The following is an 18945-nucleotide window of genomic DNA, read 5'->3' as shown; positions in this document are numbered from 1 at the left end:
CATCTCTGACTTTCCTCTCTTTCCATTAAACTCCCATCTTTCTCACTCTTTATTTTAAGCCTCTTTTTGCAGAAGCTCTCGCACCTCCCACCCTCTTCAATCACACTTTATTATCTCACCTTAACGCCTCCCTCCAGCCTCCGCACTCTGTCTGTTCCACCCTGCTTCTCTCTTCTTCTTCTTCCCTTCTGTGAGTTTCTCAGTAAGGTGTCAGCTCTTAATTCTACGCTGTTTAGTCGGTTGACGTGCGGAAAACAGGATAAGGAAATTGCCCAGACACAATAACATTTCTGAGTGTGATGGGAGTTTTTCAAGTGGCGAGCCCCGTCTTGTATCCTCTGTCGTGTTCCCTTGAGGTACAACGCCTTGCAATTTCTCTGTGGCTGATTTAAAAAAGAATTTCGCTCACTTCTGCTGTTGAGCTCAAACACACATTTCCCTACAAACACACACTCGCACGGATAAATAGGCTCTGGGATTTGGAAGCAAAGGCGAGTAACGGTGTCTGAATCTGGAGATCTGTTGGTCCTCCATCTGTGTGTGTGTGTGTGTGTGTGTGTGCGTGTGAGAGAGAGAGAGAGAGAGTTAGCATTAGTGATTGGCAGGAGATGTGACACAGCTGAATGACATCTGGTCCCAGTCTTTAACACGAGGAGCTGCAGAGCTGAGAGGCTTCAATTACACCAATGAGCATTCAATTAGACGCAGCCAACGCCAGCCTGGTGCAGCCCAGCAGCCGCCATACAGGCTGCATGGAGCGCACGCACGCACACACACGTGCATCCTCGCACACATATGCGCTCACAGTCGCTCACACACACACACACGCGCCATCTGCACAGCCCGGATACTCCGACTCTGATGTCGGGAGTAGATTTTACTTGTCTCTCTTTCTCTCTGCGTGCGGCTCCACTTTATTCCCCTCCACCCAGTTATTTCTGTATTCTGCCTGCTCGCCGTATGACTGCCGTGGAAATGTTCAATGAAGGAGATAACCTTTGACAAATGCAAGTAAGAATTGGGGTGGAGCTGCTTTGAGAAAAGGGAGAAAGAGGTAGCATGGGGGGAGAGACTTTGTCGTCAGGTAGGGGGAGAAAGGGAGGAAAATGAAACGTGGAGAAGAGGAAGGAAGCGACAGAGCAGGTTCTTTTTCCTTCATTTGTCCCTTCCACTTCCCAAACAGAAGGGAAGAAGATGAGTACAAGTCCATGGAAGAAACTAAAACGCAGGAAGGCAAAGAAAAGGAAATAAGGAGGAAAGGAAATGGAGATAAAAATGGAAAAGGAAGAAGGGGAGGACAGAAGGGGAAAAGGAGAAAGGAAACGTAAAGGAAGTGATGAAAGAAGAGGAAGTGGGATAAGCAACAGATAAAAGAAGGTGAAGTGTAGAGGCAGTGCAGATGAAGAAGAACAGTGACTCTTTGTTTACACTGTACTGAAGTGGTGTTCCCCCTCAAACGTTTGTGTGGGCCGATCTGAGCCTCTGCGGTCGAACCCACCGAGGGGGAAACGGCAGTGAAATAAAAAAAAGGCTTTTATATTATAATAAAGAGCCATGAAGGAGAGCTCATATAAACAGCTCGCTGGTGTCTGCGTGAGCCGGCTGCTCGCTCGTGTGGAGCGCTTCAGAGGGAAAGAAGGTCTGAATTAGAGCGAGATTTAAACATGCGTTCACAGGAGGTGATGGAAAGAATGACAGCGCGGCGTCTGTGGAAGTCGAAATCCATTTTAGCTTTAGATGCAGCGCAGAGAAATTGGAGGAAACGGCTTTGAGAAGATTGCTTTTGGCTACGATGCGCTCGTGCATGCTCGTTAAGGCAGGCACACACACTCGGGAACACGACAGAGCACGCAGGAACCGGCCTTTTTTATTTTGTATGTTTCATTAACCAATGAGAACTGTGATGAGGGCCAGCCACCTGTTGTCGGCGGCTGCGTCCACGTCTGGTTTGTCTGGGTGAAGTTATCTCTGTTCAACACAAGATGGATCTTCTTCTTCACGGTGTCTTGTTTGTGTGTGTCTACTTGTGTGTGTGTGTGTGTGTGTGTGCGTGTGTGTGTATTCCCATGGTACTGTATATACACCCAGGCTGTATATACGACACATACACCTCACATTGACAGTGTCCTCCCCTCTAACACGCTCAGAGGAAGCTTCTCTGTGGTAAGAACAACTCTGGTGACTGATTCTGTTTCTGCTTTACGAGCTTTTGCCTCATAATGTTCACACACTTGCATAAACACACACACACACACACACACACACACGCACACACACGGGAGGTGAAAGGTTTAGTTGTGCTCACAGAAGGTGTTTTACGGCCTTTGCTTCACCATCATTTGGGTGTTGGCGTGTAGTCGTTAATTATGCTTAAGTACAGGCCCGTATGCTAACGCCAGCAGGCAGATTAACAATGAGTTCAGCCTGCAGGTACGGAGCGGCTTCATATTTATTATCTCTATTTTTAAAGCTAAAAGACTGGATAATGTGCCAGTGACTGGAGACTGATGTGGAGGATGATTACTACAGATATATATCACCCTATCCTCCTTAATGCAAGTCTAGAAATCCTTATTTTATTAGGATGCACAATATTGGATTTTGCACCTCATTTTGCAGATACACGCTCCGTCTTATTGCACAGAACGTCGAGTCTCTCCCGCAGCGAGTTTAACATATTATTATGCCTTCTGCTTTTCAATATGGAAGGAAACTTCAGCTTAGCTTACATGCAAAACATGATAAATATTTTAATGTTACATATCTGAGGAAAGGTTCATTCCTGGCCGATTGCAGATATTTAACTTTAGCGAGCCGATAATGCATCCTTGTATATCATAGCTATAAAAGACTTCATTCAGAGTAATGTGTACTGCTTGGATCAAAACACTGTAAATTAGCCAGAGTTAGCTTGAATGCTAACGTTCGCCTGGACAAATCCTCATCAGTGTAATCACCATGTAAACATGTGGGTGTAGATTTATATATAGAAGAATATAAATAGATAACTAGACGAGGTTAGCTTCCTGCCGTATGTCTCGAGCCGCCTCCACTGAGATTTCCAGAGAAAGAAAAATATAAGTTTAACTAAATCACTAAGATTATTTTCGCAGCTCCGCCTCAGAGAGAGCATCAAACCCCAACACTGAAACAGCTGCGTGTACTGATTTAAACACATGTGGGACTTGTTAGTGAAATCAGCTTGTGTAGTTTCCCTTCACACGCTGCAGACTCTTCACAGATACGCTAAAGATAGAGCAGGAAACATTTCTGATGGATTATCTCCAGGCACACAGTACATCCACACACTCCTCTGTGATTCTTGTTCCACTCCGCCGCACACCAGGCGGCTAACTCGTGTTCAGTCTTCCTGGTGCACTGTCCCGGTCCAGCCACGCCTCAGTCCTCGCTCCCCAGGTTTGACCCCCACCCTCTCTGGCTCCTCTCTCCAGGTATGAGTGCTCTGCAGTTGCAGAACCTGGCCACTTTAGCAGCGGCGGCGGCGGCGGCCCAAAACTCAGCCAGTCCCTCCAACGCAAACCCCCTGTCCGCCAACGTCGCCTCCCTGGGAGCGTTGGGCAGCCCAGGTAACACCACAGCGACTCAGGTCGGGGGGGTCCGACGCCGGGGGGGCCAACGCCTGCCTACGTCCTCCGCTCTCCACCGTTACCATTACCAGTGTTGTCGCCCCATGACCCCCGGCACTCCACCGCCATCACTGAAACCCATCAACCGAAACCATCTCCATTGTTCAGACCTCCGTCAGTGTTGTTGACCTTCTCTCTGGCACATTCCCATGGTGTGTTGTTGATGCCCACCTGCGTCCTCCTCACCTCACTTCCTCAGCCACGCCATCCCGTGATACACGCACTGTATATGTGTGTGTGCGCGCGTGTGCATGTCTGTGTGTTCTGTGCTTCGATGTGTCCGTCAGGTTCCAGGTCTTCTTTTATCTGGAGGGGTTTCTGTGTGTGTCACCTCAGCAGCTGTCCAAGCTCCAGCACAGAAGATGTGTTGTGTGGGTCGGTCGGGGCTTGTTTGCACCTGTATGTGTGTGTTGGTGTTCTGTCTCTGCTCGTGGCTGTGGGGGTTTAACACAACTAGCAGGTTAATGTCTAAACTCGGCTCAGGTTAAATATCAGATTCTCTCCTTCCTTTCTTTCCCCCCCCCCCCCCCCCCCCACACTGCCTCATCCTCTCCCCGTGTTCCTTCTCGTTGCCTTCATCTTTCACTGCCGCCCTCCTTTTGACAAGCTCCCTGTTTCTGCTCCATCATTCTCCCCTTTCATGTTGGCTCGGCCTCGCTCCAGCAGCCGTGGCTTTGCCGTCTCTTTTGGAGCGCACTCCCAACAGAGCATGAATATGAAAAGCTACCCCCTCCACCCCTCTCCTTCCTCCTTCACGTCAACGCTTGCGCCGCTTCTCCATCCCACTTCCTGCCTCCAGCGTGAATGCCCGCTCTTGTCTTTCCCTCGCTCACTCCCTCCATGCTCTCCACCTTCTCTCTTTTATCCCAGCCTCTCCCTTTCTCTATCTCTGACTCTGAATGTCAGTCCAACCTTGAATAGTACACACTCAGGTTGAGCCGTGTGAGTGAGTGGCGCCATACTGCATGTGTCAATGAAGCTGGAAACGTCACGCCAGTTTGATAAATATAGACAGTTCTGCATGGAGACAGGCCAGCGTTTTTGTTTTGCACCATGTGCCGACATAATGCTCCCTTTGTCACACCATTTCTTCGTATATTCAGCGGCACTCCTGCTTTGTTGGCCTCGCTTTGATGAGATCGCTGAATGAATAGATTAAATCTTCCTTTTGTGGGGAAACACAACAAGGTTGCGAGCTTTGTGCACCATACTCTACCGCCATCTCACCCACCGCCACTGACATAGCAGCTCATGTATGGCACACATTTCCCATCGGTGTGTGTCCAGGTGTATGTGTGTGTGTGAGTTTGTGTCCACCGTGTTGAATTGTGTGTGTTTTGGTGTCCACGTGATTTGAAACCAACTGTGCTCGAGGAAAAGTCCTTTAAATATGCTGTAAAAAGGGAGAGTTTCAGATTGTGCTCTTGCCTTTGTGTACGTGTGTCTGCTTTTTGATTGTGTTTTTTTTTTTTAATGCAATACCAGCATCACTTTGAATGTGAATATCTCCTGGTCAAAACAAACCATGCAGCTGTGTTCTATTAGTGTGTGTTCATCTCCATGTGGTTCTGTACCTGGTGGCTTTATATATGTCGGGTCACGGTGCTGCTAAGATTAATTAAAGCTGCTTTGTGTGATATTTTTAAACATCAGCGTACCACATAATGTTAGATGCATAAAAGAATGAGATCACTGTGGAGACGATTGGCTGACTTGAGATCACATGTCGGTCTGCACCACCCAGTTCCTGCAGATCTCTCCCAACTCATCTGCCCCGACAGATCCGGTCGGATCCAGGCAGCGTTGCAGAACTTCTGCCATGGCTGCGGTTTAGTTTTTGCATTTTAATAAAGGAAACGTAGTTTATTTGTATCTGCACCTGGATCACTGCGTCGAAAGTCCCACAGTACAGCTTTGTTTTGATAAAAAAGAAAGAATAAACACAATCATATCACGAGAGATGATATTTACATTTGTTTTCTAAATCTAGTTTGGCTATGCAACAATTAAGACCCTAATTATAGGACATCATTGGTCATAATTTGGTCAATATTGGATGTAATTTGAAGGAAAAAGTGCCAGAAAATAAGCGTTTTCCAAAATCAATAGTGGGAAATCTGTTTGGGCTGAAACAGCTGATTAATAATAGATTCATCTTCAGCCTACAAATCCAAGAAACTTGCAGAACTTTGCGTTTGGAGGTCTTCAAGCCTAATAACTACTTTCCACCAATTGGCATTCAAATATTTGACATTCTTTGACAAACAAGCTCCTGACATGAATCCAATGCAGCCCGTGTTCTCCGCAGTGCTTTCAGTTTGCAGTTGTACCATGAATATTTCAAAATGAGGTTAAACTGTGCACGTAGCACCGTCTGTATGAAGTAGCCGGAGTGTGTATTTAATAAGAAAGCCTTCACCTCCACACCAGGAACCTTGTTAAAGCTCGTATAACACGTCTGCTTCTTTGTCTCCTACTCCCTCTTCACCTCCTCTCTCTTCATCTTGGTCTTCACATCCGTCTCTTCCCTTCCTCCCTCCCTCTCTATTCTCTTTTTCCCGAAGCACCGGGCACAACAGCCAGCTCCAACGCCAGCGCCATGAACTCTCTGACCTCTCTCGGCACCCTGCAGGGCCTGGCAGGCGCGACTGTGGGCCTGAACAACATCAATGCACTAGCAGGTAGCGTGAACAGTGAGTATTCACCCTGCCATCAGCGACTCCACCTCCACCTCCGCTTACAACCATCCACAGCCGCCGGCAACATCGGCACCACAAGCTGTGAGCCGATGCAGAGAGACGCAGCGGTGCAGCCCCCGGCACATTACAGCTCCACTGCTATGGGATCTTCAAGGCAGTTGCATGAGATCCTTTTTAAATAAAACTTTAATTTTGACACATTTTTTAGAAAAGAAAGGATTTTCTTTATTATAACCAGTTCAAATAGATGTTTTCTTTTTAAAGATCCTGCAGAATTTGTACTGAATTTGAAAGAAACCGCTGTATTTAAAGTGATTATATGACGGCTGAATATATAAAAGAAACCCATACAGTGTCCAACTCTAATGTCGATGGCTGTACAGAACGCTTCACAGTCTACATGGAAATAATTATACTGTAAGTGCAGAGTCTAGGCAGTTCCTAGGGTACAATTTGATCATTTTTGCACATTTAAAATCAATTATTCTTCACTTCACACGTCATTTTAGACATTAAAGTCCATATTTGATCAAAACTGAACGATTAAATGAGAGAACAAGAACATAAGCTACAAACCAAACTCGTCCTGTTCTCTCTCAATGCTGGCTACCTCCTTCATTCATTCATCTGGCAGTTATTGCATCCATTTAACCATTCATCCATTCATCCATCTGCTTCCTGGTTGTGTCCTGGGTGATGCTTGCTGTCAGAGTGCTGGTGTGCCGTCCCGACAGAGGAAGTGGCGTGCAGCTGTCGCCTCACGTGACTTCCTCTGTGTGGGGCCATGTTGAGTTGTTTCACGTCGTGTTGGTTTGTTGTGTTGTGTTTTTCTGTCAAGACAACATTCGAGGGTTAAATGAAGATAAAAGACTCGAATCAAACGGGGGAATAAAGCTGCTAATTACATAATCGTATTTACTCTCGTGTAAATGTAACAATTGACAATTTTGAAGTAAAAAAAAGTCACAATTAAATACTAAATGACATCATTTGGTCATTTACGTGCCAAAAAATATAATATCTGACGAGTTTCCTGCCCAAAACGTAATAAAAGTTATCGTTCTCACTGTCAATGTCCTTCCCAATAAATACAAACTTCACCAATTTCATGCCAAAAATACAAATGTTACTAATTTTGTGCCATAAAAACCACAATTGACTATTTTTCCGGCCATTTTCATGCACAACATAAAAGCTAACATCGTCATGCCAAACGAGACGAAGGATAACGTTTAACAGGTTTAACATCACATGCACCTGTGGTTAAAGTTTCTGCATGTTGACGGCATGCTTTGAGAGCACGTTTCTCGCCACACGTGTGCAGACTGCGCGGCCTGCGCGGCGTGCAGAGCAGAGCGCTGTGTGTCCTGCCTCTGACCTCTGGGGAGACGGGGCTGGGATCTTAATCAGAGCTGTTATTACAGCAGAGATCCTGTAGCACCGGCTTCTTCCACCACATTATTCTCCTCTGACCTTTACCGGTCCTCGGCCGGAGTAGCTGTGTAAATCATATACGCGTGTGCTGGAGCACACACAGGGACAGAAACACAGGACACACACACACACACACACGCTCGTCCTTTCAAACAGAATGGGTCGCTTTCGTTTTGAATCCCATTTTGTCCCAGCTAACCCTTGTCTCCGCCATCGTGCCCCCTCCTCATCCATCCAGCCCCCCCTCAACACCACCACCACCACCAGCGTCCCTCATTTAAACACATCTAGGCCTTAATTGAATTGCAAAGGTCACCGGTGCAATTATTCCTGAATAAATGAGTGACCTATAATCTGAAGCTCTGCGGTGATCATTTATTTCACTGTGTCTGACGGCGAGGCGACAGGATGCCGAGCCAATGTCAGACCCCCTCAGACAAGTTGCCCTCCGCCGTGATATTAAGCCGTTACAAGCAGCTAATGAGTGTTACTGCTGCGTTCCTTCACTTTCCTAACCAGACTCCCCCCTCCCTGCCTCCCTGCCTCCCCCAAGTGCCTGTCTTCACCCCTAAAGTGAGACGTCGCGGGCTGGAAAAGCACATCACAGCTCGCTGTAGATGTTTGACGTAGGGAGACGGATCACGTGATTTAATAATCAATACCACGGCACATTATCTGAAATACATCGGTCAATACATATCTTTCTTTGTCATTTATTTTTACAATTAAAGAACTCACAATCGACAATAAGAAAAAATATTTTAAGATTTAAATTTAAATTGAGCTCCATCAGGATAATGTGTCTCTTCAGGTGCATTATAAGCCACGCCCCTTCTAGAGGGTTACAAAATGTGTTTTTTTCACGTGACCATTTTGTCTCTTTGTTTCTGTTTCTTTGTGTGAGTGTGTGTGTGTGTGTGTGTGTGTGTGTGTGTGTGTGTGTGTGTGTGTGTGTGTGTGTGTGTGTGTGTGTGTGCCTTGTGTGGCTGCCCATACTGTCATTTATTGTAAAAAGTAATACTCTGTGTGTCCCGTGTTACAGTATTGATGTGTGTTTTTGTTTGTGACGTGTGTAACTTACAGTCCCGTCTCTGTGTGTGTGTGTGTGTGTGTGTGTGTGTGTGTGTGTGTGTGTGTGTGTGTGTGTGTGTGTGTGTGTGTGTGTGTGTGTGTGTGTGTGTGTGTGTGTGTATTTGTATGTGTGGTAATAACCTTCAATGGGAGCGCTAACGAGTAAGTGCACTCTTCTTTCTTTATTGTTGGGTTTTATGTAAAGTTGCTCAAATGCTCTCAGGTATGGCGGCTCTTAACGGAGGCCTGGGTGGCGCAGGGCTGAGCAACGGGACGGCAGGCACCATGGACGCGCTGACGCAGGCTTACTCAGGGATCCAGCAGTACGCCGCCGCAGCGCTGCCCACCCTCTACAGCCAGTCCCTGCTGCAGCAGCAAGGGGCCGCCGGCAGCCAGAAAGAGGGTCAGTAGCCCGGGGCCATCTGCGTGCACATCACTGCAGCTCAGTGGGCGTTAGAGTCTGAGCGTTTACGGCAGGAGAGCCGCTCGTGAGACGTTTAAACTCTCAGCTACAAGGATAAAAGTTCATTCTAGTTTATATAGGATCATTTATCAGAACCCAGAACCAGCTGGATGTTCTGTTGCCACACACTCAAAGTGTTGAATAAATTAATTAAGTAGATCAAAAAGCTGAACTACAGGGGGCTTTTGTTTAAATCGGGGGAAATTGTGTATTGTTGATATTCATAATGAACATAATGAGCTTTAATTATCTGACACATACTGTTTTGATTTCTCTACATTTCTTTATTAATACTTGAATAAAGCCATTTGTTTGTGTTATAAAATAGAAGAATTCACAATAACTTTGTCTTATTTTGAAAGGAACTTGACACTGCTTCAGTACTACAGTCAGTATGACATGTTTAATTACACCTGTCTGTGAGCATGTTGATGATTGCAGATAATGTTCTTATATTGTGGAATATAAAATGCAGAACCTGCCTGTTGAAGTAAAAGCTTTTTACCAACAGCGTTGAATAGAAAAGCAGCTGATGAAATGTCTGGTAAAAACAAACGCAGCCATGTTTTTGTTTGTCCTCATCTCTGCTTCCAACAAAGATCCTTTTGTGAAGATGCTTTCTTTCTTTGACAGTTCAGAACCTCCCGGGAGACAAAGCTGTGACAGATATCGGGCTCCCTCCCCACTTCGTTTAGCGGCGGAGAGCTTATTTAATGACTGTGGGAGATCTGACCTAATAGGGGGTGGGGGGGGGGGGCAGCATGACCCCTCTTAAGAGCTGACACGCAGCGGAGATAAAGAGAATATTACTTTGTTAGCAGAGAGCGGAAATATCATTATTAAATGAAAAGCATTCTTGTTCAATACAATCGGAGAATGTTGCAACAACAAACTCAAGGCAGCGTTCTGACCTCCCCTCCGCTCTGCATCTCCCCTCCGCTCTGCATCTCACCTCCGCTCTGCATCTCCCCTCCGCTCTGCATCTCACCTCCGCTCTGCATCTCACCCCCGCCAGGTCCCGAAGGTGCCAACCTGTTCATCTACCACCTGCCCCAGGAGTTTGGAGACCAGGACATACTGCAGATGTTCATGCCTTTCGGAAATGTGGTCTCTGCCAAAGTCTTCATCGACAAACAGACGAACCTTAGCAAGTGCTTCGGTACGGCGTCACACACACACACACACACGCACACACACACGCCTGCAGTTATCTTTTCCTTCTGTACTCGCTGTGTGCCGGGTCAGAGGCTGCGTCCTCTGAAGGCTTTCTGTGGTGGGAAATTCAGTAACTGTAATATTTGAGCCGTTCTTTCCAAGGACGTTCTTGTGGAAACGTTTGTTTATAATCTGATTATAACAATCTGAAGTGTAACGACTGTGTCACACCATCGGGTCTCATTCTCCAGCTGCTCTGAAGGAAACGTTTCCTCTGAAAAACCCTTTGTTAATCTTATTTGGAGCTCGTTGTTCGAGTCCACGCACACTCACGAGCACATTTTAGTGCTTACGTGTTTGTGGAAAATGTAGAATTGTTGGTATATATATTCATAATGTTCTTGACAAAGCATTGTGGTCTTTTAAAATAAGTAAACACTTCATCATTAAACTAGTAAAAGCATCCTGTACGCTGCCAAACATGAAGCTCGTTCCTGCAGACTGTCTTTAATGATACGCTTTTATTTTCATTATTAGTGTGAAGTCTCGTCGTTTACCTGCTAATCAGGATCAGCTGTGAGACAAAATATATACAATTTACAGCTCCAATCACAAAAAGCATCACTCAAAATTCCTACTTCCTGTTATTGAAATAGCTTCGAATTCCAGATGAATTGCATTTAAATGTGTTGTAGTTTTCCTCGTGTCTTGCATTTGTCCATGTCGACAACGAGACCTAGATATAATGCATCTTACGTTCCTCGTGTAGCAGCTCAGGGAAACAGAAATAAATCAAGCATGGCTCCGGGAAGGAGCAGACAAACAGACGGCGGTGATACTTGTCAGCAAAATGGATCGTGAGGACGGCTGCGAGACGAGGAGTTTACTGTCACTTCTTGAGGTTGCACATATTACGAGAGGAAGTGAAGTGTGCACGGAGACGACTTTGTGAGAGACAGAGAAAACATAAAAACACAACATAACTTCACCCTCTGACATTCTTACCAAAAGTGTCCTTCGTGGAGTTGTTGGTCAAAATGTTGGCGGTGTAAAATGTTTTTGTAATATTTGTCTCAGTATTTAGCAGTCACTCGACCCCCCCTATCTGCTTTACTATTATGTATATTGCATTTTACTTACAGCAGCTTTCTTCTTTCATTATTTTGTTGATGCAACATCCCAGTTCCCCTTTGGGAGTCATTAAATGTTAATCTTGTGTTATTGTGCACCGGGGGTGTATTTTAATGTAGATGTAAACCAGATAAATCACATCTCAAGACACGGAAACATGGTGAGAGTGCCTCTTGTAGTATTTTAACATCGGTTTATTATCACACAATAATTCTATGATGAATGTACTTTACAAATATAGCTGTAAATGCACAACCCTGTCGCCGCCTGTGTTTTATATTGTGATCTGCTGCACTTTTTATATTAGACAGGAAAAAAGGAGGATTATGGGATATTTGGTCATCATTTTTACGAGATGCTAACATATTACAAGTCTCATTATACCATCCAGACTTTTTCTGTCGTTTATCCAGGGCTGCGTCTGTCCGTACTTTCTGTACTGTACGGCTAATGTCAGTAGCTAGCATGCAAACGTTAGCCAGCATACTAAGCTAGGCTTAGCTGACACTGCAGCTTACCTCCACTCATGCAACTTGCAAGTTTCTTTTATACCAACTCTCCACTTTCCTGTGTCGCTCCCCCGCAGGCTTCGTCAGCTACGACAATCCAGTGTCGGCACAGGCAGCCATCCAGGCCATGAACGGCTTCCAGATCGGCATGAAGCGGCTGAAGGTGCAGCTGAAGCGCTCCAAGAACGACAGCAAACCGTACTGATCTTAGCTCTAGGGTCTATCTGCTCCCCATGTTAGCACTGCTAGGGTAAGTCCCCCCAACGAAAAGGTGAAAATTAAAAGAAAACAGCAAATTGAGCCACGACCTCTTTACACAGGGACTGGGGGGGGGGCTTGAAGGGGGGGGATGTGGGAGGGAGGGGGAGACGACCTACAACCACCCTGAGGGAGACACGCTTTGTTTTTTTGTTTTGTTTTTCTTGCTTTTTGAAGATTTTTATGTTAGCTTTCAAGTATTATTATTTATTACAACTTTTATTTTTTTGACACACATGAACGCTTCCATTACCGCCATTACTTTGTGCAATTTATGTTCTTTTTTTTTCTTTTTTTACAATGGAAGGAAGTAGCTATCTTGGGTTAGCTTTTCTAAAGTTTTGTTTAGAAGTTATTACATTTTTTATTTTTTATTTATACATTTTCGAGGACTAGTTTCAGTCGGAGCCGAGGTAAAGACAAAAGGAGTCGCGATGATTTTTAAAGTATTTTTTTCCTCTCTCTCGTCGTGAACCTGAGGCCTGGCGAAGGGTTCATTTTGGGTTGTTTTTTTTGACGCGCTCGCCGATATGCACATTCGACCTTTGACCTCCGCGGTGTTGGTTGCAGGCCGCCGCCGCCGCTTCTCCGAAACCCCTCTATGCCTGCTGGCAACCCGGGAGCAAAGGCTGCAAAACGTTAGTGGCCTCTTTACATTAGTCAGTTACACTCCACCACGAAGAAGAAGAAAAAACACAAACTCCACGCACGCATCGTATTATTTATGTGAAAACAAAAAACAGGTTTTTTTATTTCTCAGAAGGTGAAAACAAAAAAATTAGTAATTTTCTGGGTCAGATCACATTGGTCTTTGTTGTGAAAGGGACATAACAGCATGTAGAACATTTTCAAAATAACATCCAGAATTTGATGAAGGCTATAATGATAATTCTAATAATAAAAGAGTTTATGGGTTATGGTGGTAACTGCAAATACTTGATGTTTGTTGAAAGATTTAAAAAAAAGAATAATTCAAAGTACAGAAAGCCACAGGCCTGTAAATTTTATTTGTAAAAAAAGCAGTTCTATTTTTATACAACATTTTTACTGCCTCAGATGATAAAAAAAAGGATTTTATTTATTGCCTATCGTTAAGTTATTGGACTTCTATAAAGTATACAGCATCATTAAAGTCGACCCTTGTGGAGAAGTCTCGTGGAATTGGGTTCTCCGGTGTTTTCCATGTTCTTTCAGTGCAGAAACCACAATCACAGCCCCCCCCCCCTCCGCCCCCCGCCCTCCCTGTGTCATTTATTCATTCACACACTCTGTGCTGTTCATCCATCTCTCTCATCATCTCTCTCCCTCTCTCCATCCGTAGTAGAACTACTTTTTCACTTGTCAAATTTGCGTTTGCGTTTTTTGTTTGTTTGTAGCCCTCCCCCCCCCCCCTTTACCCTTCCAAAGATTTAGAAAAAAATAAAGAAATTAAAAGTCCCCCTCCCCCCTCTCCCCGAAAAAATATGACTATTTTCTCCCAAAGGACAAAATCCATCTGGGATCTGATGGATGAAGCTTTGGGTGCTCTCTGTTTTTTGTGTATGGGCGTGTTGGTGTGTGTGTGTGTGTGTGTGTGTGTGTGTGTGTGTGTGTTGTTGTTGCCTGTTAGTATAGACCTATAACATTATATAATTTTAAAAAACAACAAAATCAAAGCTAAAAAATTGCCAATGAAATCAGTGAGTGGTGTTGCTGTTCTGCATTGTTGTTGTTTGTTTGTTGTTGTTGTTCCTGATTTTACAAGAAGAATTGCTGTAGCGGTGTGGTGCTCTGGCGCTCTGTGTGTAACTCTCTCCTCTCCCCTGTTTTTTCTTTCCCCCTTTTAGAACAACCCATCTCCATGCCTGTTAGCTCATCGTTTGCCTAGCATGTCTCCGTGGCGTCCAAAAAAAAAAAAACTTTAAACAAAAACAAAAACAAAAAATCCCCGCCAAAAAAAAAAAAGTGTCATCGTCCTCCTCCTCCCCCCCCCCCCCTCCTCCTCCGTCATTGTTTTTTCTGATGTCTTTTCCGAGCTCACCTGATCATAACCTGGTTCTCCTCCTCCTCCTCCTCCGCCTACTGACCTTTTGAACTTTGAACCTTTCGCTTTTTTGGACTTTTATGATTTTTTCGTTGTTTTCTTTGCATGTGACCTCATTTGGATCTGTTTTTGTCGGGAGGGTTTCAGGGAGGGACGTGGGAGAGGGGGTGGGCGAGAAAATGAATCAATGTGAAAAAGATATAAAGCTGCATTCATATGAAAAACAAAAAAGACTGAGATTTTTATGGAAAAACAAGTGTGCTTTTTGGAAGAAAAAAAAACAACAACCTGTGGCAAAGTGATTTCCATTCAGTATGTTTTCCTGCATTTCTTCTTCTTCTTCTTCTTCTTTATGTCCGTTTTTGTTTTTCCTTTTCTTCTTCGTTTAAAGTAAACTTGAAAGTTCACTACAGGAATTGGCGCGTCATCTTGCTTCTGGCGCCGATGAAAAACAGTCCGCCAGAAGCAGTCGGCGCCAGTTTCTCTGAAAAATAAGACTACTTCCAAACAGTTTTGAATAAAAACTGTCTGATCAATATTAGACTCTCAGAGCTCTCCAATGGTTTTTACATTTTTCAGGCAGTGTAAAGTTTTTTGATAAGGCCATTTTAAGTGGCTCTGTTTCTCATTCAAAGTCTATATATAGAACCACTTTTTTCTAGAGTAGTTTAAAGGTAAAAATAAAAAAAAGACATTTGCCCTGTTTGGGTGGGAGAAATGCTACCTACTTGTGTCACCTTTTGCTGAACTGACTCACAGATAGACAATCCGTGGTTTAAATGCACATGATGAAATGACCTATATTTTCTACTGTTTAAATGTATAGAGGAAAAAAAAATACTAAGATACCTGTAACCTGCGTTAACGTCGGTGCTTCTCGTGAGTTTAGTTGTGGTTTCATCACAAGTCTAACGGTCTTAAATGTCTCATGTTTTTCAAGAGAAGACTAAAAAATCAGTTTACTTGAACAATAGACAAAGCCTTTCATATTACTATAATACTTTTCTTTCTGTTTCTTCTTGTGTTAAGGAGTCCCTATTTGCTAAATTTCTTGTTGGTTAATTAGCTATATAAAATTCCTAAAAATATATATAAATATAAATATATCTATATATATATATAATGTCAGCTTGTGGAGCATCAATGTCATTATTATTTTATTTCTCTCGTGGGAAACAATATTTAGATGTGTTTTGTTGTTCGGCAAAATGTCTTATAAAGAAAAAAAGACAAGATCAGTGGAGTTTAGTGCCAAATTCTGAAGGTACTTCCTGCCTAGCGCGTCAGTGTATTTCTTGTGAAATTATTTGATAACATGGGTATTTTATTATAAGTGTTTTGTATGGATCCCTCATATTTAAAATATAGATTTAAAAAAGAGTTTGTTAACTTGCTATTCTGTGGTCTTGTTGCCTGAAAATGTCATGTTTGCTTTTTTTCTTTGTAAAGATGTAAAAAAAAAAGTGCCCATGTGTCATATATATATATCTATATACACGCACACACGGACACACACACACACATTCTCGTGCAGACCTCACAGTTTACTTTCTTGTTGTGCATGAGAGCCCCTGAGTGTGAACGCCTCCACAGCGACCGCTACCGCCCGCCAGCGTGCACTCACACTTTAAAGCGCGCGCGCACGAGAATCACGCACTGATGTTTTTAGCCATTGTACAGCCGTCTTATTCATCAAAGCCTTACCACAAATCTTTGCACTGCTGTTCTCTCTCTATTAGTATCTCGCACACACACACACACACACACACACACACATCAGGCTCCACTACGTATTGTTTTGTTTTCTAGCACACTGTCCCGCCGCTCAGCCGAAAACATCGAGGTGAGAGTCATACGCCTTATTTCTCCAAATTCTCTTATCCCTTCTGTCGGCTTCAAAGCGTTTCTGAGTCGCAGCCACGGCGAGCATCATTACTGTTGTGTATCGCCTCAGACGAGCACGCTTCGCCTCCCTGATGTAAGCACAGGGCGAGACTTGCCCGCTCACAAAACGAACCTCTGAAGACAAGAAAAAGCACACGCCGCCATCGGACGGTCGAGAGTTTTGACTTCTTATCCTTTGGCGTCTTTTCTATGTGGTTGTGAGACTTCTCCATGTGTGAGTCTTGTGGTGTAATGGGCCAAAATCATGTTTAGATGCCAAAGTGTGTTATTGACATTCTCATAGTCGAGCCGTTTACATGGCACAGTGTTGTCGGTCCACTGCCCCCACCCCCTCCCTGAAAGCCTAGTTTACGGTCTGCAAAAAAGGCAGCATTATTTTCTACAGAAGCTCACCAGTCGCCTTAACCAGGGAGCGTTGTACCAGTATTATAAAGAGTAGGACATGTTGTCAGTCAGTGGTGTGTGCCAAGTCCAGGTTCACGTTTGTGTACAGTTAACCCTCCACGTGTCAAAGTCCGGGTTTCGCTCTTCCGCCATTTCGTCCGATCAGACGGAGCAGAGAGGCTGAAATGGCGGTTGAAGGAAGAGAGAGAGAGAGGACGCCGCTCTCCCTCTGCTTGTTGTCTCCGAGGCTAACTGGGGTTATTAGAAGCGGGGCTGTGTGGAGAGACGTATTATTGAAATAGCGACAGGGGAAATAAAGCGCTTGTTGCTTGAGAGGAAGGGTCACGTCCGCACGTCCTCGCAGGCGAAACACCAGCCGAGATGAAGCTTTCATTATCCTCTCAAAGACCCAATACCAAACTTCACGTGATCTCATGGAGGGAGGCGAGCAGACTTCTCCTAAATGCAGTACACACATGAGCAGTGCCACAAACAGCCATAACTACCTGTATGAAAGCTGGACAGGAAGTCCAATCGGTGTTAACCGACCACGTTTCTGACCGGCGCGTGTGCAGGTTCCCACGTCACAACCGCGGCAGCGCATCCTCATGTCGTCACCTCGCTCTCGCACAATCTCACGTAACCTTTTATTCGTTAAGTGCGGAGGCTCACGGCGCGCTACTTTACACGGCTGTGTGTGTGGTTACTTTTTTATTTTTAAATGTCCCCCCCCAAAAAAACAAACTATGTTGCCAAATCTCAACGAGTCGCACGCAGCCTGACGCCGCACGGTCGAGCGTGAAGCATCTCGTCTTTGTGTCAATGTCGAAGCACAAGAGGGTCGTAGACGCAGAGTTCCCTGTGGAGCGGCTCACCTCAGGGGCCGTCATCGCCGATGCTCGTTGTAATCTTTCTATCTCGTCACTGTTCACTTCTCTGTTCTCCTTCTTTCTTAATTATCTTAAGTGCTATTTATCAAACAATGAAATCTGAAAGGAAAAAAAAAGTGTTGTTTCTTTGCATTATGGCTGATGTCAAGTTTTTTGGGAGGAAACAATGTTTTGTGTGTTCTCTCTTTCCGTGCCGTGAAACAAGAGCTTGTTGTCTGTAGAAATTATCCACTTTTTCCTTTTTTTGTTATTGTTGCTTTTCTTTTTTGGTTTCTTTTTTTTTAATTCTCAACAAGGTAGATTCAAAGTTCTTGTCTTGAGAGAAGCCAAAGTCGATGCATTTCAGTGGATCCTGTAAGCGTGATGTATGTTTGTTTGACAACACTTGGAAATCTGTCACCGGATGGGATTTAAAAAGTACACAAAATGCAGGCTTTCCTATTTCTACAACTGATTGTACTTATGCATTTTGTACCAGTGGAGTTTTTTATACTGGAGATTAAAGGATACAACAAAAAAATCTTAGAAAAAAAAGCTGTGTGGCCTGGTGGTGTGGCCCGACTCGTCCCCGAGTGTGATTTCTAGCTGGCATCAAGAGAGTTGGCTTTTGATATAAGATTTTCTAGAAGATCTTTGGCTTTATTTCTTTCACTTCTTTTTCCTCACGTGAGTGTTGTTCTTTCTTTCTGCCTTCCTTTTCCGTTCTTTCTTTCTTTTTCCGAAAAACAGAGTGTAGGTGAGTGTCAGATCTTTCATTTTTGCTTTTTAAATAGTTCTAGCAAGTTTGTCTATACAACAGCGGTAAGTTTCATTTGACTTCTGTATTGTGCCGTCTACACGATAAGACAATTCTAGAAAAAGAAGGAATAGAAATATTTAGTCACCTTCAGTGGATTAATGTATTAGTTTAATAAAGAGATCAACTAATTAGAAACTTTTTGCTTTTAGCTGTTTAGATTTCTCCGGTTTCTCTGTCCTTCTCTGTGAACTAACTGTGTAGCTGAAGCAGTCAGAATTATTTTTGTAAACGTATGTTCTTGTGTGATGCAGTTTTTTGCTTCTGTCTCCTATATTAAACCATTTTTCCTAATACTTGTCTCTCTCTGTGTTGTTATGTTCCAGTGGCTGTCTGATGTTGTCTCCTGCCATCCTCTCTCTCTCTCTCTCTCTCTCTCTCTTTCATAGTCTCTCTCTCATTTCTGTCTCCCCCCTCGTCTTCACGTTTGTTTAACATAGTAAAGTTGACTCCATCCCCAGTGACAACTCACTATGCTGTTGTCACCGAACATAGTCAATATACATCAAAGTGTTTGTATGTATATTACTGTGTAGCCCAAGTCGCTGCGTGACAGTAACGCCGGATCTCCAATTCTAAC

The 18945-nt window shown here is 44.1% G+C and overlaps 1 protein-coding gene across 33 annotated transcripts in view; it reads left to right on the top strand.

Moving 5' to 3' along the window:
• The window catches only part of celf2 (cugbp, Elav-like family member 2), a 161028-nt gene extending 142367 nt beyond the window's left edge, over positions 1–18661 (top strand). For 8 of the 33 annotated variants that reach the window (XM_029461992.1, XM_029461999.1, XM_029461993.1 and 5 more), the window contains 6 exons: positions 3453–3587; positions 6212–6328; positions 9057–9254; positions 10330–10473; positions 12187–12359; positions 14194–18661. In XM_029461992.1, the coding sequence (XP_029317852.1) occupies positions 3453–3587; positions 6212–6328; positions 9057–9254; positions 10330–10473; positions 12187–12314 (722 nt within the window). In that variant the 3' untranslated portion in view covers positions 12315–12359; positions 14194–18661. Of the gene's footprint in view, positions 1–3452; positions 3588–6211; positions 6341–9056; positions 9255–10329; positions 10474–12186; positions 12360–14193 lie in introns of all 33 variants that reach the window. The other 25 variants (XM_029462018.1, XM_029462004.1, XM_029462020.1 and 22 more) reach the window with 11 other exon arrangements.
• The last annotated feature ends 284 nt before the right edge of the window (positions 18662–18945 follow it).

This window comes from Cottoperca gobio, chromosome 23, assembly GCF_900634415.1.
Source record: "Cottoperca gobio chromosome 23, fCotGob3.1, whole genome shotgun sequence".
Classification (NCBI taxonomy): domain Eukaryota; kingdom Metazoa; phylum Chordata; class Actinopteri; order Perciformes; family Bovichtidae; genus Cottoperca; species Cottoperca gobio.
Note: the sequence above shows the minus strand (reverse complement) of the source record. Positions and strands in the feature narration are given on the sequence as shown.